Here is a 16667-nt window from a genome sequence, read left to right on the forward strand (position 1 = left end):
ATATAAAAGTATATATTTAATAATAATGAGGTTCTGTTTAGTTCTCATGGAGCACATCACGCGCATTAAACGGAGATCCAACTTTGAGCAGAGAGCCTGCTGTGTCTTTAAAAACCAATTCAGAAGGTAAATATCAACTCTCTGACGTCATATTTAACTGAAAAAGAGAAAGCTGCGTCCGAGATTACATACTCTTCTCCTCAGGCGGTTTCTCCGAAAGGACTCGCATTCTGCTCCGTCGTGTTAGATATATTATAGCCGAAGGAACAAGAATGTAAGCGAAGCCAACAATGTGTTTTCACTTTCATTCGAGTGAAAGTTTATTCGTCCCTTTTCTCGCCTATAACAACAAAACAGTTTCAATATTGCTTTGTTCATTTGCTATGATTCCATTCGGTTGATTGTTTTTTTAGTGTATTAACGAGCAATAGCTGAATCTTTTATGTAACTATCGTGTCCGTCTGTCGACTAACTCAGGTTGATTCATTGATTTCCCTTATTTGATTGTCTGATTTAGTTTATTTGATTGATTGGTTGATTTCTTTTATTTGATTTATTGATTGATTGTTTAGTTTATTTTACTTCGCATTTCTGCCACTGTTGGCTAATCGCGACGTTGAGGATGAGGGATGGGGATTCGAACCTTGGACCCTTGGACTAACTCAGACTGTTACAAAGGGAAATTTGGTGTAGTGATAGGTCAGCCAAATAATGGCCGGGTAGACAACAATAGATGCAAATATATATGAAGGGTCATTTATTTAAAATACATTTGTACGGTATGCTAACAGTGTGTCAACTTTATTCACCATTATTTTTCACATCCTGCCAATAAAGAAAAAAACTTTTTATTCACTTAATAATTTACTAAACCTATGATGATAAAAATTACATACACAGAGTTATATACATTATACCAGCGCAGTAGGGGCGGTTGGGTGCCAAAACTGAGAGGGCAAGGACAGTTTACTTTCTGTATATCAGTGTTTGGAAGTAACATGTAATAGTTACTTCTAACTGTAACTAGTTACTTCTTAAAAGTAAGTAACTGTATAACATAGTTACTTTCTTGCAATGAAAGTAACGTTGTAACAGTTACTTTGCCACACTGAAATCGTTAACTTTGAAGATTTTTCAGTAAGTTACTCACTCAACTCTGCTCCTTCTCACGCATTGGGGTTTAAGTTGATCGATTCGTATGTTCAAATTATATTCACATGTATGTGAAATGAAAATAATGCTCTTTATGTAGAATTTAGTCCAATTGTAGAGTTAGATAACAGGGCGACTGTTACGACACACAGAAATGATGAGGAGTATGATGCAAAAATGTCCTAAATTAACCAGTTTTTAATTTTTTCAAAATTTTAGAGGAAAATTTTACTCTGAAAGTGTCCAAAAATACACTAAAATTGTGCTAAAATGTTCTAAATTTACCAGATTTTCATTGTTCAAACATATGGGTGAAAATTTTTCTCTCAAAGTGTCCAAAAGCGCACTAAAAATTGTGCGAAAATTTCCTAAATTTACCATTTTTTTTATGGAGGGGGGGAGTTACTCTGAAAGTGCCCAAAAGCGCACAAAAAATGTGGGAAAATGTCTGAGATTGCCCCTTTTTAGTCAGTTAACAGGAGAACTGTCAAATTTTGAAATGTTTTGCACAAGTTTTTGATAGCCAAAGGAGTGATACGATGACCCTTCAACAATCGCTCACGCGTAAATATGGGACGAGATACCCAAGCGTTCAAAATCGAAAGAATAAAAAAGAGTAACGGTAAAAACCAGAAAACAACAATGGGATACGAAATGAAGAGAAAGTGAAGATGTGGAGAAGAAAGCGGGGACCTGTGGAATAACGGTTAGCCCTACTTCGATAAGATGAAAGGGAAAACTCGAGGATGATATGTTTTCTCCCAGTGTTACACGTTGGCGCAGAAAGATTAACACTTTCACTGGCCGTGTCTTGTTTTTCTGATTACACACCGCATCCCCAAATGCGCAGCTAACGGTAATAGAGGATTCATGGGAGTTGGTGACGAAAACAGTTATTGTTTTGTTTTTTTCTCACTCTCTCTCTCTCTATCCCCACGTCACAGGTTAGAGTTTCTAAGTAACTGTAGGTCCATAAAGTTCTGAAGATGACTAAATTGCAGGTACAATGCGTTCGAATACGTAAACGTCGTCTCATCTACTATTTAGGCTTCAAAAGCAGTTTTTATCAGAGCACAGACCTACGCAGGGTGGACAAAACTCATGATTTTTATTTTAAAAAAACATTTTTGTTGTTGTTTTTTTATTTAAATCGATTTCTTGGTTTTTTTTTTAGAAAACACGTTTAAAATTGCTTGCATGGTTTTTGGCCCCATACATATAGATATATGTTTTTTTATTTTTTTATAGAAAGGCTTTTTTCTAGTAAACGGCCCTGTAAAATATTTCAACAGTTTGATTAAGGCAAATAAAAAGTATACGTAAACATGCATTTTTCTTGTTTCTGATACTGTACTTACTATGGAAATGCTTGTTGAGTGTGTAAATGAAACTAATAATAATTTCAGTAATTTTTCTTCCAGTGAAAATAAAACATTATGGATGTACTATATAATTGTAATTTAAAATACTAACTTAAATATTTTTATATTCTTTGTAGCTGAATTTTGGAGATTTTTTAATGATAGTTTGAAAAAATATCAGCTGCCATGTTTATTTACAGTTTATTGATATTAACATTATATTTGGTTTAACATGATTAATATATTATATATATATATATATATTTTTTTACTTGCTTTATTTAACTTCGCTTTTTGTGCCACTTTTGGCTAATTTGTGAAGATGGGGATGAGTGATGATATGATGAAATTGATGAATGAACACTCACAAACATCCGTGCCTAGGCCGGGATTCGAACCCGGGACCCGTGGCGTCGTAGCGCGATGTTTTGTATATTTTTCTACACAAAATGTTTGCTATGTTCGCCCATAAATTTATTGAATTTTAAATCAAGAGAAATCCTGTGTTTACGTTTCCTTTCGTATGAGCTTCACACCATCAGTACATATATTTGATTTCCTTTATTTTCCTATCTTAGAACTTAATAGTCACCATTAAATTATTACGAGAGTAATATATTTTCACCACAAGTGTTTCTGCTATCTACAAAATCCTTATGTACATTATTCTAAAAAATATTAATTTAGTGATTTTTTTTTTAAAAAAATCACCTGATTTAAATCTTGATAATCATGGGCGTCGCCAGAAATGTTTGTAGGGGACGGGGGATCCGGCCAGTGATAAAATTTGAATAGTAATTATTATTATCAAAGTTATGATCATTATACATTAACGGCCGCTATAAACTAATGAAAACGAACCAGTTTTATTTAAAATCTTTGTAAACTGTGTAAACATGTATTATTTTGTTCAAATGGTAGAATATGAAAGCATAACGTGCTTCCTGTATGTACACTCAATATTTTCGATGTGATGCAGTTCTTACTTTGATCGTCGGCCTGTAATCAATGATTCCCAGGTTCGACACCCGTTGGAGGCACATTCCACTTTAAACTATAGGTCCAGTCCTGATTAGCCTACCTATGCATACGATGGACTCAAAAACCAAACTGAATAAATAATTGTAATAATAGAACAAACAACTTTAAGTAAATTTGATTCAATATTCTAGTGTTAATTCCTGCGGTCCGCAGAAATAAAAATAGAAATATTGAAGGGGATTGATTCATGGTAATTGAAACATTAGGAAGCAGCGTCAAGCAGAGGCGGGTCAAGATAAAATTTTCACTGGGGTGAGGTGGATTTTTTGCGCCCTCGGTTTCCACCCTCGTCCCCCTATTTTCCACGGCCCCCAATATATTTACGGTTTTAATTACGAAAAATAATAGCCTTATTATTTTAAAACACAGTAAACGTTACGGCCCTAGTGTCAAAGTACGTATATAAAAGCCTGTAAATGATTGACAGGAAAGAAACAGTTCGCAAACTATATCAAATCTTCCACAATAATACACCTCTCCCTAGGGGATACCTATGAGGTTATATTTGAAACCATATGGGAGAAACCCCTCATCCCCCCTACAAATACCCCCCCCCCCGCCCCCGAGTCCTGTTAGGGTTTACTTTCGTTGTCTCCTTTTGAAAAATCACTGGTGTCGAGAACTTTCGTTTTCACGCGAAAGAACACAAGACTTCACTTGCTTCGGTATACACTTAGCTCTGACACATTTACTTTTTTTTTTCTTCACCCGTCTCACTTTTCATGCCCGCCCTCATATTGAGGTCGGCGAGGACAATGAACTCTCTCCCGTTCCTGGATTCTGATCTCGATTCGTGCGCCTACCATAACTCTCGCTTCGGCCCGTGCGATCTGCGCATGCGCGCGTGCCACCTGGTCAGACGTGTGCTCATGTTTACGTCACTGCATGACTCTACCCCCGTCGAGATCGAGGCCGCTGTCCCACTCGTAGGTCGTTCACCTGAAACGAAAATGGCCGAAGTTTCCCGAAGCTTGCCGGACTGTTGCAGGCTGTCGAAAATTCTCTCTCCGTGATGTTCCACCAGATTTGAGGACTCAGAAAGGCATTTCTTTAGTGCTCAGTGGGAAATTATTTGATTTGAAAGTTTCTCTACCAGTTCGTCAACAGTAACTAAGCTAAAACCTAGTTTGAACTTGTGAAATCCCCATGTATGAACGGGCTCCTGGAATAGCTATTGATATTTATAGTAGTACACACTTTTTATATGATTTATTTGGTTTATTTAACTTCGCTTTCCTTCCACTTTTGGCTAATCGCGAAGATGAGGATGAGTGATGATATGATGAAATTGATGAACGGATACTCACAAAGAACAACCATGCTCAGGCCAGGATTTGAACCCACGACTCCTGGTGTCGTATTGCGCTGTGCTAACCACTCCACCACGGAGGTTGTCTTCAATTAATTTACACCACATAGAAACTATTTTAATGATTTTTAGCTTTCGTTTTTATTTCAATGTGGATGGAAAGGCTTGTGCCTTAACTTCACTATCCAAAACAATAAATAAATACATAAGCTACATATATGTATGTATAATCAGTCAAGACAAAAGTAATGTAAAATTAGAAATATCAGATAGACATGAAACAAATGAATAATCATGTTTTCTGTTTACATGAATTAATATAAAACAAGGATTGCACTTTTGGCTAATTTGCGAAAATGGGAATGAGTGATGATATGATGAAATTGATGAATGGACACTCACAAACATCCATGCCCAGGCCAGTATTCGGATCCGGGACCCCTGGTGTCGTAGCGCGATGTACTAACCACTCTGCCACGGGGGACGGCTATAGTACGAAGAATTAGTTAGGCCTTTGCATCGCTTAGCAATATTTGGCTGTTTTCCTCTCTATAGGCGAATCGCGACGATGATGAATGAGATGAAACTGATGAAGGAGACTCATAAAGGATCATTGATACTCAGACCAGATCTCGAACCCGGGATTTTCGGAGGCAAGATTGTGCACGAGACTCTAATACACTGACATGAATTTATCTTAAGTTATTCTTATGACATCTGTAGCAATAAAGAATAGCCATTTTGCCCAACATGGAGTGTCTATTAATAACCGAAATAGGCGATTATAGACACTATAGAATTTACGTATAATGATTGCATTACCTACTTCGCTTTTCTGCCACTTTTGGCTAATCGCGAAGATGAGGATGAAGATATGGAAGAGACACTCAGAAAGAATTCCCATGCCAAGGCAGGGATTGGAACCCGTGACCCCTGGCGTCGTAGCGCATTGTGCTAACCACTCTGCCACGTAGGTCGGCTGAAAGCACACAAATCTGATCATAGGAACAACATAGGTATTTAGTGAAATATCCGGACTCTACTTTGAATCCATGACCACAGCTCCAACGTATTTCGTTTCAGAATACGTGGCCTGTATGTGGGTATATAGTGACGTGTAAGTACTAGGATAATACAATAGAATGCCTTAATCCTGTACTTCACCACTTGTGCAACGAGCCTTTCCTGTTAATCATATTATCTGTCGTTCACCTCTCCTTTTGATAAAACGGCACCTTTTCAGTAATCCTTTGTCATCTTCCCAGCCGGCGATGTTCTTGTTTTCTTCGATCAATCTGCTCTCTCGACGTGTCATTGCCCCCCCGGGAGGTGAATATTCCCTATCGATTCTCAGTGTGTGAACGAATGCGAACTTGGAAAATACATGGTGGAAACTGAAGCTTCCGGACAATATTTTATGGATTGATCTCGAATGGGGTATGCTACTGAAAAGATTAACATGTTTCCTTATCGGTATTATTAATATTAAATTACAAGAAAGCAATAAACTTACAGACCCTTCTGTATTATCTTTCCTTATTTCTAATTCATTTTCTTCTTAACCTTTCATTCCATTTCCTTTCTTCTTTTTCTCGCCAGTCTCTTTGTTGTATATTCTTTCTTCTCATTCTCTTTATCCGTTATTTCCTTCTCATCTTTTCTGTTTCTTCGTTCATCTCAAAACCAGGCTATTTCCTCTCTTCCCTTTCCTTATTTCTCATTAATTTTCTTCTTTTTGCTTCATTCTCTTTATTTTCTTCTTTCGTCATTCTTTCTTGTTTTCTTCCTTCTCATTCTCTTTCCTCTTCATCAGGCTATTCCTTCTCTTTCCTCTTCTCGTTTCTTTTTATCTTGACTTTCTTTCTTTCTATTCTTCCTCGTTCCCTTTCTTGCGTTTCTTCCTTACTTCACTCATCTACCTTTTTCACCTCAAAATCAAGTTATTCCTAATTCTCTTGCCTTATTTCTGATTCATTTTTCTTGCTTATTTTTCTTATCTTTATTTTTCCTTTATCAGTCTTTTCCTTCTCTTCCTTATTCTAGGCCTCCCTATGGTGTGGTGGTAACGTCGTCGCCTTTGAAACAAGGGATCCCGGGTATTCGAATCTCACTTTAAGCTGTATGTTCAGTCCCGATTAGTCAATCTATGGACTTCAAACGCCGAACTTCTTCATTCCTTTCTCTTTTCTTCTTCATCTTGTCTTCTTCACTCTTCTCTGTTCTATTTTAACTTTCAGAACTAGGAGAGGCCGCATAGATATTATGCACACAGAAAACTAAATGCATCATATCTATGGATTCATCAGAATGCATGGATTGATGCACTAAAGTGTGTTTTATGACTTTTTCAGAGAATCAGATTCACATTTGATGCATTTGGGTGCATTTTTGTATGTCGTGAAAGAAACACCAAAGTGCGTCATTTGATTCAAGTGAGGATTTCTTTCAGTCGAGATGCACTTCAATGCATCAGTTGATGCGTTTTGATGCACTAGAATGCATCTTTTTTGATGATGAACTTAAATGTTTTGTGTCAGCTACATAAACTCTGTAGCTCAGACGAAACGTTTAAGTGCATCATCCAAAAAGATTCAGGAAGGTGCATCAAGGAACACCAAATGCATTGAAGTGCATCTCGACTGAAAGAAATCCTCACTTTTTGGTGTTTCTTTCACGATTCTGGTGCATCAATCGATATGATGCATTTAGTTTTCTGTTATAACACTATATTAAGCCTTGTTTCCATGATATGAAAAACTCAATATGCTGACCAAGGCAGAAATTTTATTTTATTATAAAACATAAACTAAACGTAACGTTTCAACCTTCTAGCAAGGTCTTCTTCAGACTCTGCACCAAATACAAATGTAAGAAGGTACAAACAGGACGATAAATTTCTACCTTGGTCAGCGTATTGAGTTTTTCATAGTTTTCTGTGTGTGGAGGGTCTGCTCTAGGAGCAGTTCTCAACAGGTGTATTTTTACAGAATTCGGAATGGAATTTCTTTCAGAAGAAAAGGAATTTTTTAAGTTTTTGCTGGCACAGTCCAGCGCCATCTTAAATAGGGACTGAAATACTGAAATTTTGTCCCATCTGGGACATCAGTGTTTTTCTCTTCTGTAGGATGGCGCCATCCTACAGACCCCCCTTTTTTAAAGCCTTTTGAGTAAAGCAGATCATCTGACGAGGTACCTGCAGAGTTGAATTTGCTCTGTCGCGTATGAGTCCGTAACTCATATCCTTGTTGCCTTGTTTTGAAGGATGTTGTTTTCCACCCAACCCAACACACTGACACAGTTCGTCATTTGCTTTCGGCTCGCGCTGCTAATAAGCGAAAGGTCAGGAGGGGCCCTTTCACTTACTTTCTCTCGGGGGAAATTCCTGTCTCGAGAGCTTTGGGTTGGTCGTTTCTTCTCTTTTATCTTCGAGCCCAACTGTTATGTGCTTTGCAATATGTCTTGACGTTCACAGGTAAACGCACTTGTGTTCGGGGCATCCTTCACGTACGCGCATTTTAATGTCTATCGGAACTCCGAATTACGTAATTGTATCGATGGTGATTCAAATTACATAATTGTATCGATGGTGAATGCTGAGCTATAGAAGTTTCAAGATATATCGATGAAGGGACTTTCCGTTGTTTGGTTCTTCTTGGACAGACAGACATATCGACCGAGATTATTTCTATCGCCTTAAAATAGTTCAGTCACGGAAACTGCTGGGTTGTAACGATACCATTGAAAATCAATGAGGTAGAAGTGTACATGACTGTACCTTCTTCATAGAGACAGAGACAAGAAAATGAGGGAGAAGGAGATAGAGCAAAAAAGAGAGAGATGATGAGAAAGGACAGAGATAATAAAGCGAAGGAAATACTAAAGAGAGAGAGAGAGAGAAAATGAAAGAAGAGAAACCTTAAGAGAGAGGAAGAAAGAAAGCAAAGAGTGTGTGTATGTTTGTGTGTGTGTGTGTGTGTGAGAGAGAGAGAGAGAGAGAGAGTAGAGAGCAGAAGAAACAAAGAAGAGGTGAGATTGAGAGAGAGAGAGAGAGAGAGAGAGTAGAGAGCAGAAGAAACAAAGAAGAGGTGAGATTGAGAGAGAGAGAGAGAGAGAAGAAACAGGCAAAGAGATAATAGAGTGAAAGAGAGATAATAAAGAGAAAGAGTAGAAAGCGAAAGATAGGGAGAATATAGAAGGCAAGGAGAGAGAGAGAAGGGTAGTGAGCTGGAGAAGGAGAAAAAGAAAGAAAGGAGAGGGAGGGAGTGGGGTAGAGAGAGAGAGAGAGAGAGAGATGAAAAAGAGGAGAGAATATAGAGCTAGAGAGACAAAAAAAGGAAGTTATTTTCCTTCGATTGTGGAGGAGAAAATTTCAGTTAAGGAATTTCAAAATACAAAAATTACAAAAGTACTGAAAAATTACCAGTAATCCAAAAAACGGCCAACTATACGAAGATGAAAATCAAGAAAATATGTTTCATGTTCTAACTAAAGGATAACGGAGTAACACTCTAATAAATGTGCAACTAACTCGCCTGTTACACCAAATCTGAGTATTTACACCATTGCTTGATGTTACTATGTATATATGCATTACACTTTGTACAGTGCGTAAAAAACATAAAATAGCTTTCCATCAACCCCCGAGCATTGGTAAGAATACAATTTGAATATGTATATTGTAATTTTGCCTGTAGTGTTGTATGGATGCGAAACTTGGTCCCTTACAAGAAAAGAGGAAGATATATAAGACCATTTGAAAATGAAATCCTTTGGATCTAAAAGGGATGAGGAGATAGGTGAGTGGAGAAGGTTGCATAGGGTAGAACTACACAATTTGTATTCCTATCGAGATATTATTAAAATCATTAAATCAAGAAGTCTTAGGTGGGTAGACCATGTGGCACGAATGGGAGAGGAAAGAAGAGTTTACAGGATTCGTGTTGGGTAACCTGATGGTAAGAAACCTGTAGGAAGGCCAAGACAAAGATGGAGGGATAACGTTGAGATGGACCTAAAGGGTATGGGTAAGTATGGAAAAGATTCAGGATAGGAACAGTTGGAAGGCTTCTGTTGCTTGGCCATAAACATTCAAGCTTAAGAATGCTACAGAGTTAGTTATTGTCGAACGCAATGTAAGGAAAACTGAAGTCATCTCGTAACAAAAGCAGCACGTAGTAGGTAGGCATGTGTTGCTGATTCTGCAGTAAACTCGCAATGCATACTTCTGATCCTAACACCTTCACAAAGCTTCACATTTCGTAATTTGTCAATGTAGGTCGCTTAGAGTGGATGGTTGTGTGCGTAGTGCGGTTTCAATTATGCGTGTGATTGCCTCGCTTGCGTCAGTACCGGGAAACGAACTGTGGTTCTCGAGAAACTCGATTTGCAGCCATCGTGTAGGCACCTGTGATTTTACATGCGATAACGACGATGTTTGCTTCTACAAGGCTGGTAAGAGGAGATTGTAAGGTTCTGTCTCGCTTCTTTTGTTTCAGAACTGGAGTTGCCTTAAATGGTAGGGTTTTATTGTCACATAATTTATAGGGGACCAATATATATTTATCCCATATATGGGCGCTTATTTAATATGCGAGAAGTAATTACGTATTATAAAAACAAGTAATTTTTATATTACATATTTTTCAAGCTTTACGTCATTCTTCTGTCTATCTCTAAAATGAGAGATGGATTGATTTGGTTTATTTTACTTCGCTTTTCTGCCACTTTTGACTAATTGCGATTATGAGGATGAGTGATATGATGAAAGTGACACTCTGGCCTGGGTGTTACGAATAGGTGTCGGCGAATTACGATGATGCAATTTTTGTTTGCCTACATAGTACATGCAAAGGAGATTGATTGATTGATTGATTTAGTTTATTTTACTTCGCGTTTTGTGCCTCTTGGCTAATTTGCGAAGATGGGGATGAGTGATGAAATGATGAAAGGACATTCACAAACAACCAAGCCCGACCGGGATTCGAACCCGGGACCCTTCGCAGCGCGATGTGATAACCACTCGGCCACAGGGTCGGGCTCATACAAAGGAGAAAAATATGTAATTACATAAAAATCAGGGCCCTACTTATTTCTGTCAGTTCCCCTGTGCGTAAGCCAGTGAATGACACACCTGGACACGTGCACCCTTTGAACAGTGTAGAAATCGAAAAACAAGACGTAGTTGAGTTTCTAAACGGCTGTGCGAAGCACTGCATCATTTCCTTTTTGTACGCATCTCCCTCCCCACCACCCTTTGCTTAAATTGAATAATGAATAATGGTGTCGGAAAAATGCAAAACAGAGAACCTCAGTGCAAGGCAAGACGAATAGTGTTTGTCTTTTAATTAACGAGGTCGACTTTCAAGTAGCCATATGCAATGCAGAGGTAGTTAAGAGTGCGACCATGGTAGCTCTCTCATTTAGAGTATGCGTTTTATGTAAATAAGGATCTAAAACAATCGACGTGTGTGGTCGTTGCCATCTGCTGTCGTCTCATTGTTATTTTGATTCAGTATATCACTTTTTCAATTCTTCCAAGATTCATCGTTGAAAAAGCACTAAGAAATTTGAGAAATTGTGTTGATAAATCTGTTGTGGGTTATTTTGATTTATTTTCATTGATTTCATTACTAGCGACTACTAAGCCTTCGTCCGCATTATATCAAGTTTACGTATTTTTTATTCTTATATGTTAGTTGTGTCATTGTTCTATTTATGTAGATCTGCAAAACACAACCATATCCAAATGTATAATACACACAGCACCATCTGTTGAGCACTCTTCTTACCGTAATAAGTAATTTCAAGCTTCTATAACCAGTACAAAAAGTTTAACACCCCCTTTCCGCCCTCTGGAGTTGAATTTCGGAAAATCCCCTCTTAGTAGGTGCTTACGTCATAAGAGGAAGACTTTATTTTAAAATTTCAGGTTTCTAAGTTCATGGGTTTGGGATCACGGCTTTATCTATTCATCTATTCAATAACACACTCCCAATGCTTCTATTGGATAAATGGACCGTCCTTTGAATGTGAAGTGCTCTTTGGATACAAGGCGGTTGGTCGGAGCGTGGTGCTGATCACCTACCAGACAACCACTGCCCCCCCCCCCCCTATGTGCCTTCGTGGCAGGCCGGGGGAAATCCTTACTTCTTTCCCATGTCAGGCAAAACTCAACACTATTAGAGTAGTCTTGGGTAAAACTAGATGTTATTTCTGAAGAGGCAAACCCGCAAAGCAATGCCAGCCACCACGGTGGCCTAACCTATTGAGCGTTCTCGCAACCGAACGTTCTGGATTTGAGTCCCCACCTCGTTGCTCAGGGATCGCGATCAGAAAAAGGAGATCGAACCCGGAATCCCTTGACCACAAGGTAATAGCGTTACCACCACGCCATTGAGGTCGCCCTAGCTGTTCCTATACGAGTGTCTAATTTCACCCAATCACCATTCATCCTCATCGTCGCCATTAGTATCCAAAGGAAGAAAAGCGACGTAAAATTAGAAGCATAACTCCCAGCCTAGAGTTAAGTCGCGGTGATCTACTCAGTAGGACGTCTGGCTACCGCGCGGGAGACTCGTGTTCGATTCCCGGGGTGGTTGATCTAAGGTCGGTCCCATAAAGCGGCTCTGCAGCTCACCCATCCTCAAATCAATGGGTACCTGGGGGCAACACCGGGTGTAAAGACGGCCGTAGCGTGGTGCTGATCACATCACTTCAAAAATTGCCGAGATCGAGAATGTGTGGGGCCCTACTCCCATATCCCCCTAAATGTGCCTTACCAGGCTAGTGTTTTTCCTCATTGACTGCTCTGCCACTTTCGCGACAATGAGAATGAATGATGATGGAACTGATGAATGGACATACAGAAAGAAAGGACTCGAACCAGGAACCAGGGATTCAGAATTTTTCGTCTGGCGACGTGTAGATTCGTGTCAAGAGGGCTGTAAATATATATTTAGAATTAAAAATGTCCATAAATTAGACCTTTGTGGAAAATGTTAGGGGGTGTTGGGGGGTGGATAAAATCACTGCCCGAAACACCCTGTGGGAACGTCAGTTCACCTCATAATCAAGGGCCCACGGGTTCGGTTCCGTTGCGGTGGTAACATGTAAACAATATAGATCCAGACGATCCAATTGGTCATCAAGTTTTGTAACCAGGTGGTGTGAACGAACCCCCCTTATCCTTTTAGTTGCACGGCTCAGTAATAGTAGGGAACCATGTGTGAAACATCGATTTCCCCAAAAGACCTACTTGAAAAGCGACAATTGTTTACATGAGCGCAGGCAGGCGGGGAGCTTTTCACTTCGTACCTGGCAGGTTCTAGTGAAAGTTCTCCCCATGAACGCCCCCGACGGACGAGTAAAAGTGAAGTTGTTGACCCCAGCGGCCGGGAACTGAGTTAGTAGGTCACGAGGGAAGCCTTGCGCTGTTGCGAGTCCCTACACCACTCGCGCTCTGGCAACGGAACGTACGCGCCAAAGATACGACGCGGCTCGGCTTGCTTGTGTGTGCGGTTGTTTTGCAAAATAGTAAAAAAAAGAAAATCTGCCTGGATGGGTCTCTGTGCTCGCGTGGTGAACATTTTGGAGTATACTCTGTAGCACACAGACTATACTTTGATTCTTCTGTGATCACAAGAATGGTGACAAGTTCCATTGTGTCTTCCGTTCGGAAAGGAACAGGACGTTGTGTGTTCTTGTAGCGCGCGTGTTTGTTATTTTTTTAAGAAGAAGAGGAAGAAAGTTTTCTAGGAAGTTTTTTTGTATCCCACTTTATCGGACCGTGTTGTGCCTATACTGTGCTCAAATTGGAAGTCTGTATTTTTGCCTGTAGAAGAAGGAGGAAGCTGTGATTGGTTGCGAGGACACAAGTGAGGTGACGGAAGGTGCTTTTTTGTGAACTTTTGGTGCTATCTTTGTGAGGACGCAAACAATAAAAAAAAATGACTGTAAAAGACTATTTGAATAAAACCGAGGCTGCAGGTGGCCTTGATTTGGACCCGTTTTTGTCCCAGGATAGTGAAAATCTTTTGGGTAGAGTCCTTGCAGGTAAGGGTAATTTTCTTACATTCTCTAAATTAAACTACAACCTGTTATATTAACTGAAGATTAGAATTTCAGATACCTTATGTACTTTGCTTGCTTTAATTTTTTTAGCAGGAAACAGAAAGAAAGCTTGTTGCATGTGATTTTTATAGAGAAATATACAAATTGGAAGTGAACCTACACTGAAAGATATGTTTACCGGGAATTGAACTAGGGAAGACTTGCGCAAATGGCTATGAAAACGGATTTGGATTAAAATTCTAAACTTGTAATGTAAGTGCCATCTATTGTGCGACATCGTAAGCAGAAACTTGCTGTTTTAGGTGGCTGTGAATTTTCAACATTCAGTTTGTCTTTATGAGCATGTTAAGTTTAATAACCACTAAATTTTCGAATTTTAACTTAACATTACTGCTTTATATGTCCCTGCGTAGACTCTACGATGCATTTGGCTACAGATCTCTGTCAACAATTCAACAGAACAATAATAACACACTGAGGAAGTCGCTAAGCTGTAATTGGTCTCAGTTTCAGTGGCGTGAGTTGCAAAAGTTTAGCGACAGTGTGTGAATCACAACTTTGTTAGCTCATGCAAATTTCCGAAGTCTGTTTTCGCCACAAGGGGGGGGGGAGGGGAAAGGACTGGTACGTAGGCTGCATTCCATTTTACCTTGGCTGTATCGCTTGATGTAACCCGGGTTACTCTGGTGGAGTAGACACTGCACCGCGCATGCGCTAGAGTAGCTTGTAGCCAATGAAATGCGTTGAGGTGGAGTAACTAACCCAGCCTAAAGGAGTACGAATTGAGTAATTACGAAAACTTTTTTTTTGCTCTTATCGAGAGTTTACGAAATTATAATCAATTGCATGTTCGTTACTTTTTGTATTGTGTAAGATTCTATTTATTTGTATTGATATGTGTGTTCGTTTGCATGTTCGTAATTTCAAAAGAAGGTGGCAGAAGAGAAAGACAAAGACAATTTATTAACAAATAAAATAAATGTTTATTGACACCTTTTTTTGCAGAAAATTCCTCTATAATTCGGCCAGCACTAAGTATAAAGTTTTTCTTTGTGATTTTTCGTTCAACAGAGTCACGTGTACTCCTCTTTCACATAGGGGGCTGAGGATTTCAAACGTTGGTACAAAATAACGTGTTTTTTTCTGGCACAAAAATGGAAGTGTGTTTGTGTGTTTGTATTTTCAGTAGGGTGGCAGTGGCTTCATAAGGGGTTGATCGAGGTAGCTTTCCCCCCCTCTACATTATATTTAATTACTTACTTTTTCGCGTTTCGTGCTCCTCTTCCTTAATTTTATGAGCGCTCAGGAAAGGGGAAAAGCCACGTCAGTACGCCTGGGCAAAATGCCTATTATAGCTTTATAGTGGCCATTTTTTTTCCTGTGGCAGTCTCTTGGCCACAGGAATTCTGATATTATGCATAAATGTAGTTACGAAATCTGTAACTTCAGTGAAATAGCAGCATAAGTGCCTGAGTATAAAAGGGATTTATTGCTGAGTTTTGTTTTCTATCAGAAACAAGACACCCCTTAAATATGAACATGGCGGAAACTGAAAGTGGCCCAACAATTATGTGTAAGACATCTAATTGGTTGTGCTATTTCTGGATTTGCAAAAAAGTAGCCAGTGTTAACCCGAGCCCACATATATTCCTGACATTATTAGAGAATAAATGATTGGATGGGTGTTCCTAAATGGGAATCAAAGTTTGATCATATCCGCTTAGTTGTAAGCAAAGGCATAGAGTGATGTATAGCTTCATCTACGCAATAGTTGCCCAACATACTTGTAACAAGTAAGTTGCACTACCGATACGATTCTATCTATATCGTTCTCAATAATAGCATTCCTATTTCCACAAATATTTCTCTCCAGCTGGAAGTACCCTGTTCGATTCTTGTGTCAATTGACACAAAGTCTCTAGTAACACATTAGAATGCATACACGCGTAATGATGCAGATTAGATGCATTAAAATACACAGAGAAATGCATTAGTTGCCGTCTCGTGCGATGCGCTTAAAATGCTGGATCCGGGTTCGAATCCTAGCATGGACAAGAGCGTTCTTTCCGAGTGTCTTACCCGGTGGAGGCACAAGTAGTTCGGATCCCACTTTAAACTGTAGGTCCAGTCCCGATTAGCCTTGCTGTGCATAAAGTGGACTTAAAACACCAACTCAAACCAACTCTTTCCGAGTGTCCCTTCGTCAATTTCGTCATATCATTCTTCGTGATTAGTCAAAAGTGGCACAAAAGCGAAGTAACATAAATCAAATCCAGCACTTAAATGCATAAATTGGGAAGATCCGATAGATCATTTCAAAGAAACCAAAATTACATACTTAACTGTGGCAAATAGAACACCATAAGCACAAATTTCATGCACAGCGCGCCCCGAGAGGGTTGATCAATGTGCAATGAAACAGGAAGGCTCTAAAATGCATAAGGCCGAAGGAATATCCCTTCTCCACCTCTTATGAAAGAACATGGATATGCTATTGTAAAGTACGTCGGAACAAATGGGTTCTGGGTTCGAGTCCCGTGAAGTTTTGTTCCTTTATCCATACAAGTCTTCAATTCGCAAGTGTTCCTTGAAATGAGGTAAAAGCTTCCGTCCCGTAAAGGCACATTTACGGAATGTGCCTGGTAGAGACATTTTGGAGGTGCTGTGATCAGCACCACGCTCCGACAGCCTTTACCCACAGGTACCCACTTATTTGAGGCTGCAGAGCCGCGTTA

At 39.3% G+C, this 16667-nt stretch overlaps 1 protein-coding gene across 2 annotated transcripts in view; it reads left to right on the forward strand.

The window, feature by feature from the left end:
* Eip75B (Ecdysone-induced protein 75B) overlaps positions 1–16667 on the forward strand; it is a 126171-nt gene that overhangs the window by 46444 nt on the left and 63060 nt on the right. The window contains exon 1 of one of the 2 annotated variants that reach the window (XM_083129755.1): positions 13311–13914. The exons of the other annotated variant lie outside the window; for it this stretch is intronic. Within the exon in view, the coding sequence (XP_082985881.1) occupies positions 13809–13914 (106 nt within the window). The 5' untranslated portion in view covers positions 13311–13808. Of the gene's footprint in view, positions 1–13310; positions 13915–16667 lie in introns of those variants that run through there. 2 annotated transcript variants of the gene reach the window in all.

The sequence above is a fragment of the Lepisma saccharinum genome, chromosome 1 (assembly GCF_977018435.1).
Source record: "Lepisma saccharinum chromosome 1, izLepSacc3.1, whole genome shotgun sequence".
Lineage (NCBI taxonomy): Eukaryota > Metazoa > Arthropoda > Insecta > Zygentoma > Lepismatidae > Lepisma > Lepisma saccharinum.